At 56.6% G+C, this 21,876-nt stretch overlaps 1 protein-coding gene across 4 annotated transcripts; it reads left to right on the top strand.

The window, feature by feature from the left end:
* The first annotated feature begins 6,276 nt into the window (after window positions 1-6,276).
* On the top strand, window positions 6,277-21,283 carry LAT2 (linker for activation of T cells family member 2). 4 transcript variants are annotated; one of them, XM_082671346.1, is made up of 13 exons: window positions 6,277-6,544; window positions 10,909-11,037; window positions 11,499-11,538; window positions 15,095-15,138; window positions 15,322-15,382; window positions 15,610-15,647; window positions 15,938-15,973; window positions 16,054-16,084; window positions 16,647-16,702; window positions 17,777-17,839; window positions 18,124-18,195; window positions 18,680-18,800; window positions 20,996-21,283. In XM_082671346.1, the coding sequence occupies exons 2-12, from the start codon at window positions 10,938-10,940 to the stop codon at window positions 18,781-18,783; spliced, it is 645 nt and encodes a 214-aa protein (XP_082527472.1). In that variant the 5' UTR covers window positions 6,277-6,544; window positions 10,909-10,937; the 3' UTR covers window positions 18,784-18,800; window positions 20,996-21,283. The 4 variants fall into 4 exon arrangements, with proteins under 4 accessions (XP_082527472.1, XP_082527471.1, XP_082527473.1 ...); XM_082671345.1 differs by lacking the exon at window positions 6,277-6,544 and adding an exon at window positions 9,235-9,349; XM_082671347.1 differs by lacking the exon at window positions 6,277-6,544 and adding an exon at window positions 9,235-9,349 and having other exon boundaries at window positions 18,716-18,800.
* The last annotated feature ends 593 nt before the right edge of the window (window positions 21,284-21,876 follow it).

Consider the following 21,876-nt stretch of genomic DNA (forward strand, 5'->3'; position numbering starts at 1 on the left):
CTGCGGAGTGAGCAAAGCGTCTTGCTTTCGGAAGTTACAAGATTTGTAAAATTATTTTAGAAGCTGGTGATGATCAGAGATGGGATGCCAACTTTCTTCCTGTTTTTTTTTTTCCCCAAAAAACTAATTTCTCTTTTTTTGAGGGGGGGGTTAAATTTATTTTTGGCTGCGTTGGGTCTTCATTGCTGCGCACGGGCTTTCTCTAGTTGGGGCGAGCGGGGGCTACTCTTTGTTGCAGTGTGTGGGCTTTTCATTGCAGTGGCTTCTCTTGTTGTGGAGCATGGGCTCTAGGCGCACGGGCTTCAGCAGTTGTGGCATGTGGACTCGGTAGTTGTGGCTCGCAGGCTCTAGAGCACAGGCTCAGTAGTTGTGGCACACGGGCTTAGCTGCTCCGCAGTATGTGGGATCTTCCCAGACCAGGGCTTGAACCTACGTCCCCTGCCTTGGCAGGCGGATTCTTAGCCACTGTGCCACCAGGGAAGTCCCCAAACTAATTTTTCTAACAAATGTTACATGGTGCGGTCATAGTTTTTGGTTGGGTAAAGGAACTTTTAAAAATAACTGCTTGTTTGAGAAGAAATCCTAGGTGCTCCTCGTGTGCATGATGGGTGCTACTTCATGGCAAGCAGATTGTGTGTTTGAGGAGGCACTGCTGTGTAGTTGAGTGATTTTATGACCCAGTGGGCAAGGGGCAGGGCTTTGAGCTACGTGTGGGAGAGGCCAGGCTGGTGGGGAGGGTGCAGAAGTTGCTTACCTTGCGGTCAGAGCCTGACTGCAGCTTAATCTGGAGAAACAAGGCGGGGAGGATGGGTGCTGTTCCGGCCAAGTGCGTGAGGGACTGATGACTGCAGCTGCTTCTCGGCCGCGGGCTTGGAGGAGAGGACTTGATGCTGACGGGTGTTTCCTTAAAAGAGTGGGAGCATTCCTGAGGCTGGAAACCCTCTGCCCAAAGTTAAGGCGTTGGAACTTGGTCTCCTGGAGGGTTTTCCTGGGACTGGTGGCCAGAGGCTTGAAATCCAACTCTATGAGCCTTTTTTCCAAAGGTTCTTTGGATTCCGTCTTAAAGGGCCTGTGGAATGTTCAGACCCTTGGAAGGATCATCTATGTCTCCCAGTAATTCAGAGGTTTCTTATGATTGAAATGAGACTGCAGCTGTCTTTCTGCCTCCCCCAGATGTTGCTGTTACTATGCAGTGGTTGCTTCTCACAAGCACCTCTTCCCTTGGCCTGTAATACTTTCGTAATATTAAGACATCACAGTGTTTTAGTACCTGTGTCTCATCCATAAGTAACTGAATTGAGACGGGAAGGTACGTCTTTCTCCAAATAAGCACCTAAATAAATAGGGTCATTTTCATAAAAGTGTGTACCACCTATGTGAGTGTTCCAGAGATAGGTTTAGACAGATAGTTGACATCTGGTTTCTCTCTGCTATTCTTGAACTGGTTTCAGAGAAACATTTTAGTGGAGTGCCAAGTGAGGCCCTTTTAATAAGGGGTTCAGGTTTCTAAGAATGTTCTTTCCTCGGAGTCCATTTTGTCCAAAGCCAGATTGTTTCTCCAGGTCCCGGAAGAGGACAAGTTTCCACAGCAGGCTTCCAGAAGCCTGGGTTTCCCCTCATGACTCAAATGTCTTGTTTCTTCAGGGAGGTCTTGGTGAGCTCGAGGCAGAAAGGGGGCAGTAGTCAGGAGGGGCGTACGTGCGGGTGAGGAAGGAAGGTGTTGCCATTGTTACCTAGCATCCCCTTTCCATTCGTCATTGCTTAGGGGTAGCCTGGTTTTCTCAGTGAAGGAAGTTACTTGGTAGAGATCAAGTCTAGAAGAAGAAAAACTGATTGACTTGAGTTTGTTAAAGCCACTCTGGCTTGAGATGCGTTAGAAACAGCATTGCTTTGCTATGTCTTGAGATGGTGCAAGGCAGCCTCTAGAGATTCCTGTGCCTGATTTTTTAAACAACCTTATTATAATCTCTCTTCACGAGTTATGCTTCAGATACGCTTTTGCTTCCTGTCAGTCCTCTTCTCAAATTCCAAATGGCTGTTGAGGTCATGCGGGGTCACTAGTACCGCGACAAGGTTCACTCTTTAGAATGACCACCTCAGTAGGACCTGAGGGGGCCCAGTGCTGTCTGTGGGGCTACTTGGTCCCGTGGAGGATGGGGTCGGTGGCCTGTTTGCAGTTCAGCTGCTGCTTGATGTCTGCACAGTGGGATTTCTCCCCACTGTTTCTGTAGGGAAATTGGGAAGGGAGATGGGTCACGTCCTGAACTTTCTGAAGGATCATCTGTACCGGAAGTCTGTGGCGCATGTCACAGATGGCTGTCTCCTGGCTCTCCCCACCCTCCCCAAACAGTTTGTCTGGCATGTAGGGTAGTGAACCATCCTAAAAGGTCCCCCTGAAGGAAGGCTGTGTGGACGGCAGGCTGGGCCCCTTGTGCTTCTTTCCAGGAACAGCTGGCCTGGGCCTGGCCACATCTGCCCTTGTTGGTGAGGAGCTTTGCTCTGTCTTTTGCATTTTCTTGGCCAGTCTTTAACAACATTGAGATGTTTGAGTTATTTTCTCGCTTGGGAGAGGTTCACAGGCTTATAAACACATCTAGTATCTGAGAGTTTTCCTTTTGCAGTTTTTTGTCATGAAAATGAGCCGAAATAATGAAAGCTCTGTACTTAATTATAGCCTCCTACTAATCTCTTCCTCCATCTGTAACCACACTCTAACTGTAGAATATTAAATATACAAACAGAAGCGCACTCCTTTGCAGCGGCAGGCTCTTTGGTTTTCAGTTCAGGCACTTAGAAAAAATCTGTTTCCTGTACCTGTTCTTCCGTTCACTGTGGGAGACAAGGTAAATGGTAATAAAATTACTGGCCTAGAAGCTTATCTTTCCAAACGGGATTGGGAGGGAGGGAGATCAGAGAAGCTTTCCAGGTAGCCCAGAGGTTCTGTAAATAGCACCAAGACTCCTCGGAATTGGTAGAAGTCTCTCACATGCGTTATACTCTTGAAAGTAAGAATATGCTCACTAGATTTTTTTTAAAGTAATGTATCAAAATATAGATAAAACGGAGGTATTACATTCTAAAAATACATGAAGGGTATATGATGATTTCCTGCAGATCTGTAAGAGAAAAACAGTAGGAAACTAAGCAACACGTGAACAGGCATTTCACAGGAGAGGAAATATGGCCCCACAATGGTCAGCCTCATTAGCAGTCAAGGAGCTGTAAATCAAGACTACAAAGAAAATACTTTTCTACACCCCTCCACACGGCAAGAAGCCTGACAGACCGGTTGCTGGCAAGTGTGTGGGTCTCTCAACATGTTACAAATGAGACTGTGAGTACAGCCGCTGTGGGAATTCATTTGAAATTAGCATTAACCTGAAAATTGAATGTTCCCACACTCTAGCCCAGCAGTTCCCCTCCCAGATATGTACCCAAGAGAAGTAACAGCCACGCAGCATGATAATTTTATACATAAAAGACACTTTAGAAATACACATAGATGACAAAAAAGTCACGTAGGTCGGGGGAGGCAGAAGAATTGGGAGGATATTCTAGGTTCCGTTGGGTAGTGAGGTCATGACCAAAGGTAAATCATAAATGGCTGGAGATGAGGGACAGGAGTGATGCTTGTCTGTACCTTGAGAGCTGAGGGTGGCAGACAGCTTTATAGACAGGCTCCAGGGGCTTCTAGAATGTTGTGTACGCTTCTCAAGGTGCATTTTTCTGAAGAAAATCCCTCCCTTCACTCTAGCCTTTAAGGCATGTATGATGCCCGAATATTCTGAGCCTTGGAGTTGTTGAGTTCTTAGAACTGCTGCATGACTACCTAGATATCTCGCTTCTGTAACGTGTACGTAACTGACACTCAGCTGTGAGCTGAAAAGCCAATTAGCCCTGTTTGGAGTGATGAAAACTTTGAAAATAGACTGGTGACGGTTGTACAACGTGAATAATGAATGCTGCTGAATTGCACACAAAAGTGGCTAAAGTGGTAACTTTTGTGTTATATATGTTTTGTCACAACTTTTTAAAATGTAATATACCAGCAACCATTGAATTGAAAACAAAAAAGCAATAAAAAAAACCCCGGGACTTCCCTTGTGGGCCAGTGGTTAAGACTCCACACTTCCAAGGCAGGGGTTGCAGGTTTGATCCCTGGTCAGGGAACTAGGATTCCACATGCTGCGAGCACAAAACAAAACCCAAGTGCACTAGCGTTTACACAACCGGACATGAAATATCTAATTTGGGTTTTTGGTTTTTTGTTTTTTTTTTTTTGAAAACTGGTCTATAAATGAAATAGAACTTGGAGGGATTTGAGAATTGCCCAAAAGGGGGCAGGATCCTCCTTCCACTCAAGGCCAAAAAGGGTCTTTAGATTGACAGGGCCCTGTTTTTTGTTTTTTGAGTAACTTTATTTATTTAATTTATTTATTTTGTGCTGTGTAGGGTCTTCGTTTCTGTGCGAGGGCTTTCTCTAGTTGTGGCAAGCGGGGGCCACTCTTCATCGCGGTGCGTGGGTCTTTCACTATCGCGGCCTCTCTTGTTGCGGAGCACGGGCTCCAGATGCGCAGGCTCAGTAGTTGTGGCTCGCGGGTGTAGTTGCTCCGCGGCATGTGGGATCCTCCCAGACCAGGGCTCGAACCCGTGTCCCCTGCATTAGCAGGCAGATTCTCAACCACTGCACCACCAGGGAAGCCCAACAGGCCCCTGTTTTTATAGATGGAAAATGGGCTCAGAGAGGGTGCAAGAGGGCTCCTAGGTGCCACTGTAGACGGGCCCTGAGACTTTGCCGGTGGTTGGAGGTCACTTCTCCAGCATCTGCCATCGCTAAGGCCGCGACAGAAGCCAGCATGTAGAACAGAGCGCCATTCCCACTGGACATGTTGGAGCTTCTGTCCATCTCTGCGGGCAGGAAACCCTGGGCAGGTACATAGTCCAGGTGGATGGAAACGAACACAGGCTTGTCCCAGTGGGTGAGGAGAAGCCAGGCAGGCGGTCCCAGAGAGCACCTGCGCTCAAGGGAGGTGAAAAGACGACAGGCTTTGGAGGCTTTGGAGTATGGGTTCAAATCCAGCTTAGCCTCTGAGCCTCAGTCAGCTCACCTGTATAAGAAAAGTAAGGTCTCCCTCCAAGAGTTGCCGTGGGACTTGAACGTAGCACTGCCCCACGTGGGATGAGGGAGGCAGCAGTGATTCTCAGGCTTGGGAGTCACGTGATGTTGGCTTTAGTCCTGGCGCCACCACTTGCGGGGATGAAGATTGCTGTTGATGCTCAGGGCCCACGGGCTCTCCCATAAGCTCCAGTCCCTGCAGCACCCTTCTGCCCCGCGGGGGGGCAGCAGCGGGCGCCCAGCCCTCGCATTTCTCTTTTGGTTGCCGCTGGGCTTCCTGGCGGCACTTCCACTGTCGCCTGGCCGGGTCTGGGAAGCCTGTGGACCCTGGACTGGGGCTGAAAGAAAAACCTTGTCCCAGCAGAGAGGGGCCCAGAGCTGGGGAGCCCAGGCTCTGGGATGCCAGACAGATGGGGGTTGGGGTGACCCCTGTGGACTTCCTGGTCTCTAGCTGGTGGGGCACCACTAAGAGTTCAGTGGCCTTGGGCAAGTTATTTAATGGCCAGTAACGGGAGGCACTGGGGAACATTTTTGCTGCGTGCGTGCGGCGCACCCGTCTCTCTAGCGCCATCCTCACCTCTGAGGGAAGGGCCCAGGCACCAGGGCAGCAGGTGGAGGGAGTGGGGGCTGAGCTCTAGCCGCCCTGGCTGGCTCCACGCCTCTGTGAGCCTCATCTGGAAAATGGGTGTGCGGAGGCTCCCAGGCCTGGCAGAGGAGTCATGGTTGTCCTTCCTTCTGTCCTTCAGCTTGGTCCCTTCCTCTGCTGCCAGGGACTGTCCACTCCTTTGTCCATCTGTCTTTGTCTCTGCCCATTCGTTTGTGATGTCTGCCCTGATACATGTCTGTCTGTGCCCATCCACCCACATCCGATGTTGTGTGTGTGTGTGTGTGTGTGTGCGTGTGTGTATCTGTGTTTCTCATTCTCTCCCTGCACGTATATCTGTGTGTGTGTGTTTTTTCATTGTGGACGTGTATTTGTGTGTGTGTGTGTGTGTTTTCAGTGTGTCTCTCCGTGTCTTCCTACTCTCGCTGCCCGTGCGTGTCTGTGTGCGCTCTCCCATTTCGTTCCCTTTGTCCCTGTCCCGCAGTGTGTGTCACTTCCTCTTTGTGAGACATGTGTTTGTGTGTGTGTATTTAGTGTGAATTTTGTGTGTGTTTGTGTGTCCATGTCTTTCTTTTCTCTCTGTGCCTGTTTGTGTGTGTCTCTCTGTCTCTCTGTCTCTGTCTGTTTGTCTGTCTCTCTGCCTCTGTCTGTTAAGAGCAGAGCCTGTCCGGTGGAGCAGCGGATGTATGAGGGATGATTCAGTGGCTGACAGGAAGCTCGCCGCCTTGCATCCTGCCTGCCAGTGTCTGTGGCACTGACATCGGATCAGGCAGGTGTGTGGGCTCAGGATGAGGTGGCCGCAGTGAGGAGCCCCCCGCTCTCAGGTAAGCCTTTTCCAGGGGTGCCTGGAGCCTGGCCCCCAAGGCAGGGGTCCTGAGGCTGTCCCCCCGACACCCCACGGGGTTGGGAGTGGCCCTGCTGGCCCAGCAGGAGTGCTTGGCTGCCCGGCGGGTGGGCTGGAAAGAAGCCGGGATGCCCGGCACCCCCTCCCTTGGCCCCAGCCCTGTCCTGGCGCCCCCAGCTAGCAAGCCCTCGCCCCAGACCCTGTGGCACTAGAGGGGCAGCTGATTCTGGGGCTCTGGCCCCTCTCCCGCCCCGCCTTCCCCGGCCCAGCCTGCACAGCCCTGGGAAGCCCCCCAGGGGGGGTTCCATCACTTCCAGAGTCCAGTGAGGGTCGAGGACAGCAGCTCCGCAGGGAGGCCCAGACCCGTGAGCCTTGGTTTCTTCATCTGTAGAATGGGGCTGTAACAACCCTGCCCCAGGGCTGTGGGAGGATGGGAGAGATGCTACAGATAAGCAGAGCCAGGTCCTACCCCTGGCCTGGAGGAAGAAGCTGTCCCGGCCACCCCGCCCAGCCCCCAGGCTGGCCACCAGCTCTCTGCTGGGGGGCTGAGAAACTGTAGGCCCTGGGGTGCTCTTTGTTTGTTTTTTTAAATTCTATTTTATTTATTTTTTTATACAGCAGGTTCTTATTAGTTATCCATTTTATCCACATCAGTGTATACATGTCAATCCCAATCTCCTAATTCATCCCACCACCACCACCACCGCTTTCCCCCCTTGGTGTCCATAGGTTTGTTCTCTACATCTGTGTCTCTATTTCTACCCTGCAGACCGGTTCACCTGTACCATTTTTCTAGGTTCTGCATATATGCGTTAATATACGATATTTGTTTTTCTCTTTCTGACTTACTTCGCTCTGTGTGACAGTCTCCAGATGCATCCACGTCTCTACAAATGACCTGGGGTGCTCTTGGCGCCCTGCTCTGCCTACGGGTGGCCCTGGCCTTCACCATCCCGCACCTGTGCCCGGAACAAGGGCTGCCCCGGTCCCTACCCCGGCCGCCTGAGCATAAGAGCCTCCATTAGAGACCTCTCGGTCAGCCTCATCTGAAGGCCAAGGTTATTTGGGAAAACGGAGCAGAGCCCAGCGGATAAGCCTTTCCAGGGGTCGGACGGGGACCTCTGGGTCCACCCCTACCCCCGCAGCCTGACCTTCGGCCCTGGTGGGCCTCAGTTTCCCCATGTACTACATGAGGAGGGCTGGGAGGCTGGGCAGCAGGGTTGCCAAGGGCCTTTCAGGGTGAGCGGCTGGGTGCAGAGGGTTGCTCAGCCCAGCCCTGAGAGCTTTTCCGCCGTCAGCTTGTTGCAAAACTTGTTCATATGAAAACTGCCCACTTCCCTTTCTGCTATTTTGGCCTGCAGGCCACAGGCTGTGGCGGCCTCCCCTCCCCTCCCCACCCGACTCAGCCCTGTTTGGCCCCTTGGGGCCCTCCTGGGGCTGCCAGGCCTGCCTGCGCCAGGGGCCCAGCCCCTCTCCCTCCGCCCTCCCCTGCCCCACTTGTTCTCAGGCCTGGTTGGGAAAGCAAGGAGAGAGGACAGATTGATTCAGTCTGGGGGGCAGCCACAGAGTTTTCCTCAAATGAGCCTCTCTTTTAAAAAATATTGCATGATTCTTAAAAATGTAATATAAGCAAATATATATATATATATAATATAAGAAAGGATTTACGTAAAGGAGTGTAGGCCTTGGAGTCAGCCTGCCCTGGGTGTAGATCTTGGTTCTGTGACTGGTCAGCTGTGTGACCTTGGGCAGAATACTCACCTCTCTGGGCCTCCCTCTCCTCCCTTGGAAGAAAGGAGCTGGCATCTCCAAGGTGATGCTACCCGCGTCTGTGACAACCGAAGGGCTGGGGCAACAGCGCTGCTCTCCTTCAGATCCCAGCCCCTCCCAGGGTCCCACCACGATGCCCTGCATGGTGCAGTAGAGGGGGGGCTCAGGCCTGCATGTCTGGGGGACCCGGCAGGGAGGGCTTCAGGTAGGGTTGACCCACACTGCTCAGTGCGGGCCGTCCAGCCAGCTCTGGCCCCGACAGGATGCGGCTGTCTCTTCCCATCCCACAGGGACCGTGATGATGGCAAGTCACAGTGGTCACAGGCAACCATGCCCCACCGGCCGGCACTAGCACCTTACAGGCATCCTCTCAATGCTGGGCCTCAGATGGCAACCTGAGTGTTGAGTGTCATTCTTTCCCTCGTTTAACAGAGGGGTGACCGAAGGCTGGTGACACTGGGATTCAACAGCTGGGGCAGAATTTGTGTTCTCATGCTCCCCTCCCTTCCCTCACCCAGTGCCAGGTCGGTGGAGATGGACCAGGGCTGGGGGCATCCCGAGCGTCTGCAGGGCCAGGAAGCAAGAGGGCTTTCTGATGGTCGGGGTCCTCTGGGAGGGAGGGCAGCAGAGGTCAGCAGCCCAGGTCCCAGGGCCTTGAATGCCAAGCTGAGAGTGTGGACTTGAACCTGGGGTCTTAAGCAGACCCCGGCGGTGGCCAGTGCTGGACCATTGTCCCATGGGTGCAACCCTCCCATGTGTCTGTGCCTGAACCTCCTCTGGGGCAGAAAGAGTCTCTGTCTTGACCAAAGGACAAAGACGTCAAGGGTGGGAGCCCAAGGGAACTGTCCAGACCAGCCAGCTGGAAATAACACCCTCAGCAAGTTTCTCTTCCGGAAACCCCAACCGTGATCCAGGCTGGACGTGCTTGTCCTCCCAACGACTCTTTGAGGAACGGCCTGGGTTGATCCCAGTCTTATAGATGAGAAAACTGACGCCAAGAGACCCCAAGGCACAGGCAAGCTTCCCTGCTTTAAGGCCAGATGCTCCCAACCTCACCAGCCTGAGATGGACTTGGGCCTTGGCTGGAGGCCCGGGAGGGAGGCAGCCCCGGGGCAGAACGAGGTGGGGGGGAGGGAGGAGGGTATGCAGCCTGGGAGGGCAGTGCCCAGGCTCGTAGATCCCCTCGGACAACCTCCTGGGGTGATCAGGTCATCCTCTCTCCTCGTGTGGAGGCCGCCGGGTCATGAGGTTTGGGAATGGTCATGTTTCCGCTGACTCACTTGGAGTTTGGGGGAAGGAGAGGTGACTTCATGACGGGCCCCTGACTGGGGCTCAGCCCTGCATGGAGATTCCTTGTCATCTTTGCCACAGGGAATCAGGAAGCTCAGAGCGGCGAGGGGGACGGCTGGGTGCCATGCAGGCCTCTGGGGAGCCCGGAGCAGGAGGCGGGCAGCACAGAGCTCAGGTCTCCCCAAGCCTTGCTTTCCCCAGCTGGGAAGCAGGGAGAAGCCTCCTCCCAGGTGGGCCGCGGCAGGAGGAACAGGTGTTCACCGAGGGGACACTCAGTAGCGTGGGCTCCACGTGCCCACCACGGGGCACTGCCCTCTCAGGACCCCTGGCTGCCCTCAGCTCTGTCACTGGCATTTGCAAGGGGGGAGCTGAGTCTCTTTATAGTTGTAATGATTCTCCTTGGAGGGCCCCTCAAGAGGGCTGTACTCACCAGGCCCTCCTGTGTGGGTGCCTGTGGCTTTGCTGAGGCCTGGCAGTCACAGCGGGGCCCCGAGGCTGGGACCGGCCACTGACCAAGAAGCAGCCTTTTAGCCCCACCTCCCAGCACATCCCACCACCAGCCACCAAGGTCCATCTGCCCAGGCGCCCTTCTTCCCCTCCTGGTCTCAGGCCCACCTCCTCCAGGAAGCCTTCCTGACCTCCCTCCTTCCGTCACCCAGGGCAGGAGGAATCTGGGCAGATGGGTGTTTTAGGAATGGAAATCCCACCCCCAGCTTCCCCAGAGGCCATGGGTGGGAGCGGAGAACCACCCAAGGGTGGATGGGGGCTGCCAGGGGCTCCCAGGCAGAAGGGGCCATGGACTCTGAGGTTGGGGAATAAAGCTGGGCAGGCAGGAGGCAACAGGATGCAGTGGGCGGAGCCAGCGTTAGGGTCTGGAGGCTGGAGTTCAAATCCTGTTTTTCCCCTTAGCAGCTGTGGGATCTCTGGCTTTTGTTTTTCTGTTTGTGAAATGGCTCGAGCCTCTCCCTCAAAGGGCAGTTGGGGGGTAAGCGAAGACGTGTGTGGGAGTGTGCACATACATGTGGTGCTGTCTGGCGGGTCTCCAGAACCTTCCAGCACTTAACCAAGAGTTGATGATGGCCCTGGGAGCCCGGGGTGCAGGTTGGGGGTCAGATGGGGGAACAGGGCTGGTTCTGTCCCTGCCTGGTCCCAGAGCAGGCAGGGGAGGTGATGCTGGGCTCAGCTGTGGGGTTGGCAGGGGACAGTGGGGGCCAGAAACCTGGGGTTCCTGGAGGGGGCGGCCCTGCAGCCTCCACCCCAGCTCACAGTGCCCCCACGTTGCAGCCCTGCAGGAAGAGTGGCCAGGAGTGGACATGAGCGTGGACACGGAGCTGCTGTGGTCGGGGGCGGCCCTACTGCTGCTGCTGCTGGGGGCGGCAGCCGGCCTGTGTGTGCGCTGCTCCCCCCGCGCAGGTAAAGGCTGGGGTCACGGGTACGAGTGAGGGGCGTGCGGTGTACCCAGCGAGCCACTCAGGCCCAGACCTGGCTGCAGTCGGAAGGGGCAGTCAGATAAGCCTCAGGAGGCAGAAGTGAACCCCAGCGGCCTGGGTTTCTCCTCTGAAGACAATGGGTCTGGCTCGCTGGGGGCTTCGGTTCTGCTGGGTCAAGGGCATGTGTCTGGGGCCGATGGACTGCGCTGGACAAGCGTGGGGAGGGGGGCTGGGCTGCCTGCGTCTGCCTTCTCCACGCTCCGCGTTCCTAAATAAATGGTGAGCAACCCCTGCCAGTGTCAGGTGGCCCCCAGTGATGGTGGCTTAGCCCGCACGTCCGGTCTGAGGCCTGCACAGGGCACAGGGGAGACACGATGGTTGGGCCTCGGATCTCAGTTCCCACCCGGCCCCGGGACGCTTGCTAATCTGGTCCTGTTCTTGCAGGTGCAAAGAGGTCCGAGAAAATCTATGAGCAGAGGAGCCTGTGAGTGTCTCAGTGTCCCCAGCACAGTGACGCTGTGTGCCCTGGGCATGGGTGTCCATGTGGGCATCCCCTCGGGCACCGCCACGCCCCACCCCTAACCCTTCACTCACACCTCCTCCGTGCCGGGCTCTAGTGGGTTCTAAGCAGTTAGAGGAGGGCGAGGGGGTGCCCAGGGGCTGTCCAGACCCGGCCCCAGCCTGGTTGGGGAGGGCTGGGGATGCCACAGGAGGGGAGGAGGGGATGCCACACTCCAGCTAGCCCAGGAGCATCTCCAGAAATCCCCGCAGTGACCCCAGCCCCGGGGAGCGCGCTGTGCCGGTGCTGGAGGTCGACAGAGCAATCCCACCCTCCCGGGGCAGTGAGGGGAACAGAGACCGGGCGCTGTGTCCGAGTCTCCCCTGGAAAACACTAAAGGACCTCAGGGGAGGATATGGGTGTGAAACTTGGGGGACCAGGGAAGGCCTCCTGGAGGAGGCGGGAGGGATTTTAAGAGAGAAGGAAGGCGAAAGGGGACATCCAGAGAGAGAGGGAATGGTGTGGGCATTTGCCGATGTCGGGCCGGGGTGGACATTGTCTTGGGGAAGAGGTGGTCGCTGTGAGCATGTCTTGAGAGAGATCAGCTGAATGCGGAGGAAGAAGAGTCTTGACTGTGGAGAGAGACCTTGGCCTTTGTCCTAAGGGCCAAAGGGAGCCACGGGAGAGCTGGAAGCAGGGCAGTGGGGGTGAGATGAAACGGGGCCACTGATCCCAGGCAGAGTTGCAGGACCTGGGCAGGAGGGAGTTCCAGGCACCTTGGGGACAGGCTGGCCGTTCTGTGAGCCGTGGGAGGGTCAGCAGTGCTGGGCGCTGCAGATCGGGGGGCAACCCAAGAACAACTCGAGGCAGGAGGGCAGCAGCCAGTGGTGTCCTTACAGTGCCTGGTGGAGGGCTCTGAGACCTGCGTGCACACACGTGCACAAGCCTGCATGCCCACTCGCACCCACAGGCTCCCCCAGCACTCGCTCATGCGTGCACTTCTCACACGCACGGCACTCGCTTGCACGCCTGGGCAGGCACTCACATACAAACTCACACACACACCCTCTCTCATTTCCTTTTGCAACTGAAAAACCACAATGAGATTTGAAAATAGAATTTTCCCATCCATGCCCACTCCTGGGGCCGGGGCTGGACTTTCCAAGGCTTTTGGGGCCACTTGGTCCCCTGGCTCGCCAGCCCATAACCTCCACCAGGGCTGGGCTGGGCTCCCCTAGTGCCCACCCACACCCCTGCCCCAGGGCAAGTTCCTCAGTATCTTCCCTCTCCCCTCCTCCCTTAGTCCCTGCCCACTCCAGGCCCCTGATTAATCTTAGAACCGAAGATAGTCAGAGGCACAAGTTAAACCTCCTCACGTGGGAGGTGGGAAAACTAGGCCTAAGTGGGAGGAGCTGGGAGGGGAGACTTGGGCTCTCCCCACCTCACTTGGGTTCTGTCCTATCAGCCTGTGTGTGCCAGGCCCAGCTCCTGCTTCATTTCCTCTGGGAAGCCATGCCTGACTCTCTTCTGTGGTTTTAGGGCATCATTCCTAAATCAGATCACTCTGACCCCCAGCCCCCCAGGCTGGAAGGCTGGGGCAGGTCACCATTCTGGTCCAGGGGAGGAACCCAAAATGGTTTAATGATTAGCTAATCTGATCCACCATCCTTAGCAGTGGCTTTCATTCCCAAGGGCATTTCATGGTCCAAAGTGGCAGCTAGAGCTCCAGCCCTCATCTTTGCCTTCCAGGCAGTAAGTAGTAAGAATGAAGGAGGACAGAAATGGGGCATCCCAGTTAGCAGTGCCTCCTTAAAGGAGTTTTCCTGAAAGCCCAACAACCTTGGCTTTGCATGTCATTAACCAGAATTATATGGTCACACATAAATGCAAGGGAGGCTGGGAAATATAGCCTTTTATTAAAAATTGAGGTAACACTGGTTTATAACATTATATAAGTTTCATGTGTACGACATTATATTTCTACTTCTGTATACCCTACATTGAGATCACCAACAAAAATTTAGTTTCCATCTATCCCTTCACCCATTTTGCTCTCCCCACCCCTGGTAACCACAGGTAACCACTATTCTGTTCTCTGTATCTATGTGTTTGTTTGTGTTTGGTTTGTTCATTTATTTTGGGCTTTTTTGTTTGTTTCTTTTTTATATTCCACATATGAATGAAATCATACAGAATTTTTCTTTCTCTGTTTGACTTATTTTACTTAGCATAATTCCCTCAAGGTCCATCCATGTTGTCACAAATGGCAAGGTTTCATCTTTTTTATGGCTGAATCGTATTCCAGTGTGTATATATACCACATCCTCTTTATCCATTCATCTGTTGATGGGCACCTAGGTTGTTTCCATGTCTTGACTATTGTAAATAGTGCTGCAATGAACATACGGGTGCATATATCTTTTCAAATTAGTTATTTTGTATTCTTTAGATAAATACCCAGGAGTGGGATTGCTGGCTCATATGGTAGCTCTATTCTTAGTTTTTTGAGGAATCTTTATACTGTGTTTATAGTGGCTGCACCAATTTACATTCCCCTCAACAGTGCCCAAGGGTTTCCTTTCCTCCACATCCTCACCAACCCTTGTTATTTCTTGTCTTTTTGATAATAGTCGTTCTAACAGGTGTGAGGTGTTACTTCATCACGGTTCTGATTTGCATTTATTTCCCTCATAATTAGTGATGGTGAGCAGCTTTTCACGTGTCTGTTGGCCATCTGTATGTCTTCTTTGGAAAAGTGTCTATTCAGTTCCCCTGCCCATTTTTTAATCAGGTTGTTTTTTTGTTGTTGAGTTAATTATATATTATATTATAAGGGGTATTAACCCCGTATTGGATACATCATTTGCAAATACCTTCTCCCAATCGGTACGTTGTCTTTTTGTTTTGTCGATGATTTCCTTTGTTGAGCAGAAGGTTTCTAGTTTGAGGTAGTCCCATTTATTGGGAAATACAGTCCTTTGGATGGGTGTGTGGCTGTCTAAATGAAAATCAGGTTCTGTTTCAAAGGAAGAAGGTGATGGTTAGATACCTGGCTGTGTCTGCTAAGCCTTGAAGTTGCCTCATCAGATACTGGGGAGTAAATGGCGTGTGTGAACAACTTAAGAGGACCGTGCTCTCTTAGGAACGTTAAACACTCCTGGGATGGCAGGTGGTGGGAGCAGCCTCTTTGTTGCTCCTGGCTGACGTCACTGCCAGGTCCCTGAGCAGCTGCCCCAGTCCTACCCACAGACTCTCCTGGGCATCTCCAGGGGTCCTGGGGAGGCTCTGTGGGGGCATATGTCTGGCTGGCAGCTGGCTCCAGCGCAGGGCCATGTGAGAAGTGTGGGCACGCGGTGGGCAGGCAGGGAAGCACTCTAGAGAAGGGGTGCATCAGGAAGCTCTGGATCTGAGTCCTGGGGGGCTGGCAGCCCCTCCTCACTCTCGCCCTGGTCTGTCCCTCCCTGTCCGTCTGTCCTGCCCCTCTGTCCCTGGGGCTGTGGGAGGCCAGGCCCTGGCTCAGCACAGCTCCATGTGTTTCCAGGCAAGAGAATCAGCAGAACTTTGCGGTGGCCCGGACCTATACCCGTGAGTCCCCAGACAGAAGGGTCCAGGGCTGGGCTCGGGATTGGGAGTGTCCACATCAAAGTCCCTTTCGTCCCCATTGTTCTGAGGCTGTGGCCAGGCCTGATCTAGTGGGGTGATGGGGTGAGGGGGCTGTGCTGGGCAGCTGGCCTGGGGGCCCAGCCAACACCCCGTCAACCTTTGCAGTGGTCAGGGAGGCCTGGCCAGGGCCCCTGGTGGACACGGCCTCCAACGCGGCATCAGCAAGGTAGGAAGGAGCCCCTGTCCCAGCCCCACGGGAGGCAATGAGGTGGGTCCCAGGGTCCCCACCTGGCTGAGCCCAGGCCAAGACCTTGCTCCTTCCTCGGACCTCAGAGCCCCAGTTCTGATTCTGAGGGCCCTACCGGGGGGCTGTGGGACTGTGGCCTCCAGACCCCCAGGAAACCCGGGGCCTTCTCCCAGCCCCTCCTTAGCCTCTGCCCCACTCCCGTGCAGGAAGGACAAGCTGCTGCAGTTCTCCCCCAGCCTCGAGGGTGAGTGCCCTGGGACACAGGGTTGGGGGCAGGGGCGAGGTGGGACGGAGATGGGTGAATACCTGGTGGGACAGGTACTGAGCAGGAAGCCTTCCCAGAGGAGAGACGCTGTGAGCTGGGCTAGGAGGCCCGATGGGGCTGGCCCAGCAGGGGGAGGGGACGGAGAGCAGGTGTGAGGGCGTGAAGATTGGAAACACCTAGGCTTCTTCCTCCGGTGGTCACAGCTGGGAGGGGGCGGGGGCTGGGGAGCCAGCATTGAGCCAACCCAACAGGCCTGGCCTTTCTTCCAGAGTCTTCATCCTCCAGGTACCAGAACTTCAGCAAAGGTAGGTGGGCTCCATGGAGGAGGGGGCCGCAGTGGGGCATACAGCCCGCGCTCAGGCCTGATTCTCGCCTCCTCCTGCAGGAAGTAGACGCACATCAGATGCATCCTACATGTGAGCGGGCTTCTCCGGGCCCTGGCCACCCCCTCGCCCCGCCGCCCGCCCTGCCCGCCCTGCCCGCAGCCTCCTTACGTGAGAAAGACCTCCTGCCCTGGAACCCGCTGGCCCAGGCAGGCTCTCTGTAGCTCTGTTTCCCTCAGATGACCGTAGCTTTGGGGGGGCTGAGGACAGGGACAGGAAGGAGCCCTGCTCTGTTTGGGGGTGGGGGAGGCCGTTGGGGGACCTCATCCTGCACCACCCGGTCAGAGACGAGTTCCACCGACCCTCAGATAGGAAGGGCCCCCAGGACGTCTCCTCATCTCACAGTTGGGCAAACTGAGGCCCAGGGCAGGAGGTAACTTGCATAAGGCCACACGGTGAGGTGGCTGGAGCCAGGGCAGCTCAGGGGTGCAGGGAAGCAGGGTGGGAGGATCGGGGGAGACCCTGGCAGGGCCCCCCACAGGCTCTGGGGCAGTGACGGCCGGAGCAGCCCTGGCCTCGCTGCCTGCTCAGGAAGCTCCCGGCCCGACCATGGGCCTGCCCAGAAGTTGGTGCTGTATCTATGTTTTCTTGCCAGACACCCCTTCGCCACGGACTATTTTGATAGTGGGCGGTTCCAGAAGCCCCCGGAAGGTGAGGCAAAGGTCGATGAAGGGGAGAGGGAGGCGGTGGCCTGGGAGCGCAGCTTCAGAAGTCACACCCCCGGGGCGGGGCCAGAGGTGGCGGGAGGATGTAAAGCAGGAGGCCAGGCCTAGGTTTAGGTGGCTGGAGGGGGCTGGGCGGGGGGACCTGGGGGAGGCTGGCCCTGTGGAGGGAAGGAGGGAAGGGATGGGCGGGAAGAGAGGGTAGGGGGGCCAGAAGGGGAGCTGAGGGCAGGCGCAGGGGGCAGGCTGGTCCCCTTGTCATCCAGGCCCCTCTCAAGGCTGGGCACACAGGGGACCTTGAAGAAAGGCCCTGGACCGGTCAGCCTTGTTGACAAACGCTGAGCCCTCCAGGCTCCGAGGATACTGGCACCCTTTGTGAAGAGCAAAGGTGCTCCTAACACCTTTGCTCTACAGAAACTGAGAACTGAGGGTGGGCAGTGCCTGCTGAGAGGTGCACAGGGCTGGGCTCCTGCCTGGGCCGGGCTGGGGTGAGAGGTGGGGGGGTCCTTTTCTCCCCGCTGCGTTTCTAAATTGGGGAGAGGCCCTCACTTCTCAGAGCCTCTTCGACACAGATGGACGCAGGGTGGGGTGGCGTTTAGAGCTCAGCTTCCCCGTTGGGGGGTTGGGGGGGAATACCGGGGTACCAGGCTCTGATATGCCACAACCAGCCTAGGCCCCTGGACAAAGGACACTCAGCCCACCCCACTGCCTGAAGGGTTAGGCAGGTTCCTGTCCCCTGGGCCCCCAGCGGCTCTCCCTGCCCCTCTTTGCCCCATAGAGATGGGCCTCCCTTCTCTGACTGTCCCTCGTGGGCCTGACTGCACCCCCCCACACCCCCTAATCTCCCCTCCCCAGGGCATTCAGGGGAAGACAGAGAAGGAGCCCAGGGTGGAGGCTGCTGGAGCCAGGCCAGCACCCATTAAGAAGCTTGTCCAGGAGAATGTTCGAGGCCCCGGGGGACCCAGAGGGCTGGGGGCTTGATGAGACAGAGGGAGAGAGGAAGGGCCAGGCCTGTCGGGCAGGGCCCACCAGCATCCGGCGCCCTCTCCTCTCTCCCTGGCAGATGAAGATGACACCAATTCCTATGAGAACGTGCTCATCTGTGAGCCAAAGAAAACCGAATCAGGTGAGGCTGCCCTCCCCGGAGCAGGGCAGGGAGGCCCTGCTAGGCCAGGCCCGCCTGCCCCGCTGAGCTCTGAAGTCCCCGCTGCACGGTTCACCAATATCAGACCCTGTGTCCGGGAGGAGTCCCCATCAGTCCTGGACTCTCCCTCCCTCCCTCGAGGGGCCTGCCCAGCACGAGGACACAGGCTGCCCCTCGGGAGGGGTGGACGTGGCACCTCTCTGGCCTAAGGGCTGGCCATGGTGGCTGCCCCTCTGCCAGCCCCTCCCCCGGTGTCCTCCCTGCAGGGGACGAGGAGTCTGAGGGTTATCAGAACTCAGCATCCATCCGGCAGTGGCGGGAGTCCAGGAGAGTCGTGGGTATGCGGCCGGAGCCCCGGTGCTTCCAAACGGTCACCTTCAGCAGGCTCAGAGGGGCCAGGCCTGGGACAGACAGTCGAGGGGAGGGGGAGAGAGGGGAGCTTAGGGGATCTGGCTGGGAGGGCAAGGCCGGGTGGGCTCCCCTACCGCCAGTCCAGCTGATTCCACAGCGAAGCTTCTGGCACATCAGCGGCTGCAGAGGCTCGAACCGTGCCAGGACCCCCCTCAGCAACACCATGGCCTCCTGAGGTTGGGTCCTCCTGGCCGGCTGCCCATCCAGCCGCACGCACGGCATCGCACTCGCCCTGCTCGCACTCGCCCTGCTCCCCGCAGGACGCACCTCTGGCAAATCCCAGAGAGGACGGGACAGACACACGGGACAGACACACCATCCAGTGGAGCCTTTCCTGCGGGCGGTGTGGTGGCGGGAACAGGGCTGGGCATGTGCGTGTGAACCCTCTGACCATCTGCCCGCGGGTCGCAGAGCCGGTCCCGAGGGAAGCACCTCCCTACCCGGTAGGAAGCCCAGACGAGGACGACGGGGAGCCCGATTACGTGAATGGGGACGTGGCAGCCATCAACGCCTAGAGAAGCCCTGGAGGAAGGTACGGTCCAGGGTGGGGGCTGCACGGGCCTAAGGGGCTGCGCTCCCAGGGAGAAGCAGAGCTGGGGCGGGAGGAGCCACAGCAGGGACCATGGGGCAGCACCCACGGATGCTGAAACGGGGTGGTTCCTCGGGGCGCTGGGACGCCGCCCTGGGTGCTGGGCCTCCCGAGCGGTCCCTGCCCACCCCCCGCTCCTGTGCCTGGTGTGGGGAGGTGACAGACCCACGGTGGACACAAAGTCTCAGGCCCAGGGGGTGTCAGGCAGGGCAGGCTGGTGAGTCATGGGGTGAGAAGGTGGGCTCTGGGTGGGCCTCTGCAACCTTGGGCGAGAGACTTAACCTCCCTCGACCCGTTTCCTCGCTTGCAACCTGCAGCTACTGGGACCCGTGTCTTGACAACACGCACAAGGCATAGCACGGAAAGCAGGACCAGTTGGACTCAGGGATGGGGCGGGATCGGGAGGAAATGGTGCCAAGCGCTCACACACCGTCTCTTGGCGCCCCCAGGGCTCAGAGTGGACAAGCCACCTGCCGGAGGTCCCACTTAGAGTGAGTGGAGGAGGGAACGGTCCCCCAGGCGCTCAGATGTCGGAGCCCAGGCCCTGCCTCACGGGGAGCAGGTCCCGACGTGGGGGACACGGGCAGTCCTCTCAGCGGGCGGCCGGTCTGGGCCGTTTGAGAACGAGCAGCAGGATCGGTGGTAGCAGTTTAAGCCCAGCGGGCAGAGCCCGGGGTTCATTCATTCACCCAGTAGCTAGAGGGCCCCTGCCAGGGGCAAGTCCTGCCTTAGGGGCTGGGGACACAGTGATGAACAGAAGACACACAATCCCTGTCCGCTTAGAACTTCCGTTCTGGTGGGAGAGACAGAACATAACCAGCTGGAAGAGAAGGGGAGAGAAATGCAGCGCGTTAGGACTGCAGGCGTGGGAAGGGGCAGGGAGCAACGTCGGGTGGGGAGAGGCGGTGCCGTGATTCAAGCCGGGAGACAGCGCAGCCTTTCTGAGCTCCGCTCCTCGCCCCTCTGGGGACAGGAAGGACACCCAGGCAGAGGGACTGGCAAAGACCCCCGGCAGGAATCTGCGTCTGATAATGTGTGTGGGCAGACAGTGATGGGGGAGCATCGGCAGAGGTGGAGGGTGGCGGCGGGAGGTGTGCAGGGCCAGCACCTGGGTTTTCCTGAGATGGGGCAGGCGAAGGTCTGGAACAGAAGAGTGACTTGTTTCTAAAGGATCGCTGGCCTCCGCGCATAGAGACGTGAATACAGGGGACGCGGTGGAGGCAGGGAGACCGGTGCGCTCAGGCAGGAATCCAGCGACTGTTTGTGGAACGATGGGGCTCACTGATGCGTGGCGTGTCGGCTGCCCAGTAGAGCGAGGACTTGAGGAGGCCTGCAGGGGTTTGCCTGAGTAATGAGAGGGCATCGCTGCCAGCAACTGAGATCAGGGAGGCTACAGGCGGGGCGGGTTTTGTGGGCAAGGCCGGTTTATTTCTGGGCCTGTTAAATTGGAGATGCCATGCAGGAGGATGTATGAAATGGGCAGTTAGAGATCTGCGCCTGGATTCAGGGACAGGCAGGAGTGGAGAGGCTGTGCAGGTTCTTCAGACGAAAGAAACTAAGAGTATGTTGTACACTGACAAACGATACGGGAGGTTCGAGTCTGTGTCGGCTACGGCTGGCTGGAATTTACACCCGGGACCCCGCACACAGAAGGGACTGAACTCCATGGGCTGGGGCCCACAGCAGCCCGACAGGACTGCAGAGGCCCAATCCCTATATTCTAGCAGGTGGAAGGGCTGCCAGGCAAGGGGAAAGGCAGAGTGGAGTTAGGGCCCAGCACCCCTGTCAGGTCCCTTCTGGGTTCGAGGGGAGAGGACGCAGCTTAATGGTACTGGTCCCAGGACACGTGCGGGGGAAAGCCGCCAGCTGCTGTGCAGAGGGTGTTCCTGCACCCAAGGCACGTCAGAATAACTCGGGCCTCGGCCAGAACCGAGCAGTCAGGACTTCAAACAAAAAGCAGACGCTCCTGGAATAAGAAACATGCTTAAGGCTGCTTGACGGCGGGTTCTCTGCTCACTGGACTCTGACCAATGTGCATCCTCCCCGACCCGTGCCGGCTGCTCCGGGGCTGAGGGGACAAAGCGTCAGGCCAGGCAAACCTTTCCCTCTTTAACAAATACTTTTCCTTTTCATTGAAGGAGCCAGGGAACCATATACTGCCTCCCCAGGGTCCCTTCTCCAGAGCTGCTCGACTTCTAGACCCCCTACGGCTACTCCTGGGAGGGGCACCAATGCACCCTGAGGACCAGCCAGCCGGCCACGGGGTACCCAGCCCGGGAAAGGACAGTTACGCATGGAGCCGCCCTCTGACCAGCTCCCACGGGCAAGGCAGGAGCCTGGGGCCGAGGGCAGCTCCCGCTGTGGTCAGACGCCCAGGACTCAGGGCAGTCGCATCCCCTTAACCGCATTTAAAACATCATACTACATGGGTGTTCGTGTCCTTTTTTGCTTTGGATTTTGATCCCAAATTGCTTACTAATGTTGGTTGCTGGGATTCTTGTGCGTGGTGGATAAGCTTGTACAGTTAATTTATATAGGTGGAGTTGTATTTAATATTCTGCGTTTCAGAGTAGAGGTTGTGTCCATCTTGTCTCCTGTAAGCATTACACGTACTTAACTTCAGCAGAGTTACGGGGCGCCTTGGCGCTCCTTTCTTTGGCCCTCCGTTGACCGAATCAGAGATGAGGCCACGGCCACCTTCATGACCCTTCAGCAGGAGTGTCTGCTGTGGACAGAGCACGGCACGGTTCTGGGGAAGGGGCAGGCGGAGTGGAGTGGCCTGGAGCCTCAGCTGATTGGGCAGAAACAGGACCGTCTCATGGGAAGGACGGGGTCCAAGGGACCTCCTGAGTCAGAGAAGCCAGAGTCAGGGAAACAAAATGCCTCCTCCAACTGAAACATCTCAATAAACCGTTCCAGTTCAAGGGCAGCGATTCTCCCGTCTGCTTTCCCTGCTTCACGTAGAACCTTCTAAGGCAATGAAAGTCAGGCTTCTTGTTTCATAGAAAGGGACCCTGAG

Source organism: Grampus griseus (assembly GCF_964374135.1).
Source record: "Grampus griseus genome assembly, chromosome: 14".
Taxonomy (NCBI): domain Eukaryota; kingdom Metazoa; phylum Chordata; class Mammalia; order Artiodactyla; family Delphinidae; genus Grampus; species Grampus griseus.

What these genes read in the sequence shown, in the direction of transcription:
- LAT2 (XM_082671346.1), top strand. Translation starts at nt 10,938, where the DNA reads ATGAGCGTGGACACGGAGCTGCTGTGGTCGGGGGCGGCCCTACTGCTG. An exon ending in TCCAACGCGGCATCAGCAAG is followed by an intron (nt 15,383 to 15,609) that starts GTAGGAAGGAGC and finishes ACTCCCGTGCAG; the next exon opens with GAAGGACAAGCTGCTGCAGT. An exon ending in ACATCAGATGCATCCTACAT is followed by an intron (nt 16,085 to 16,646) that starts GTGAGCGGGCTT and finishes TTTTCTTGCCAG; the next exon opens with ACACCCCTTCGCCACGGACT.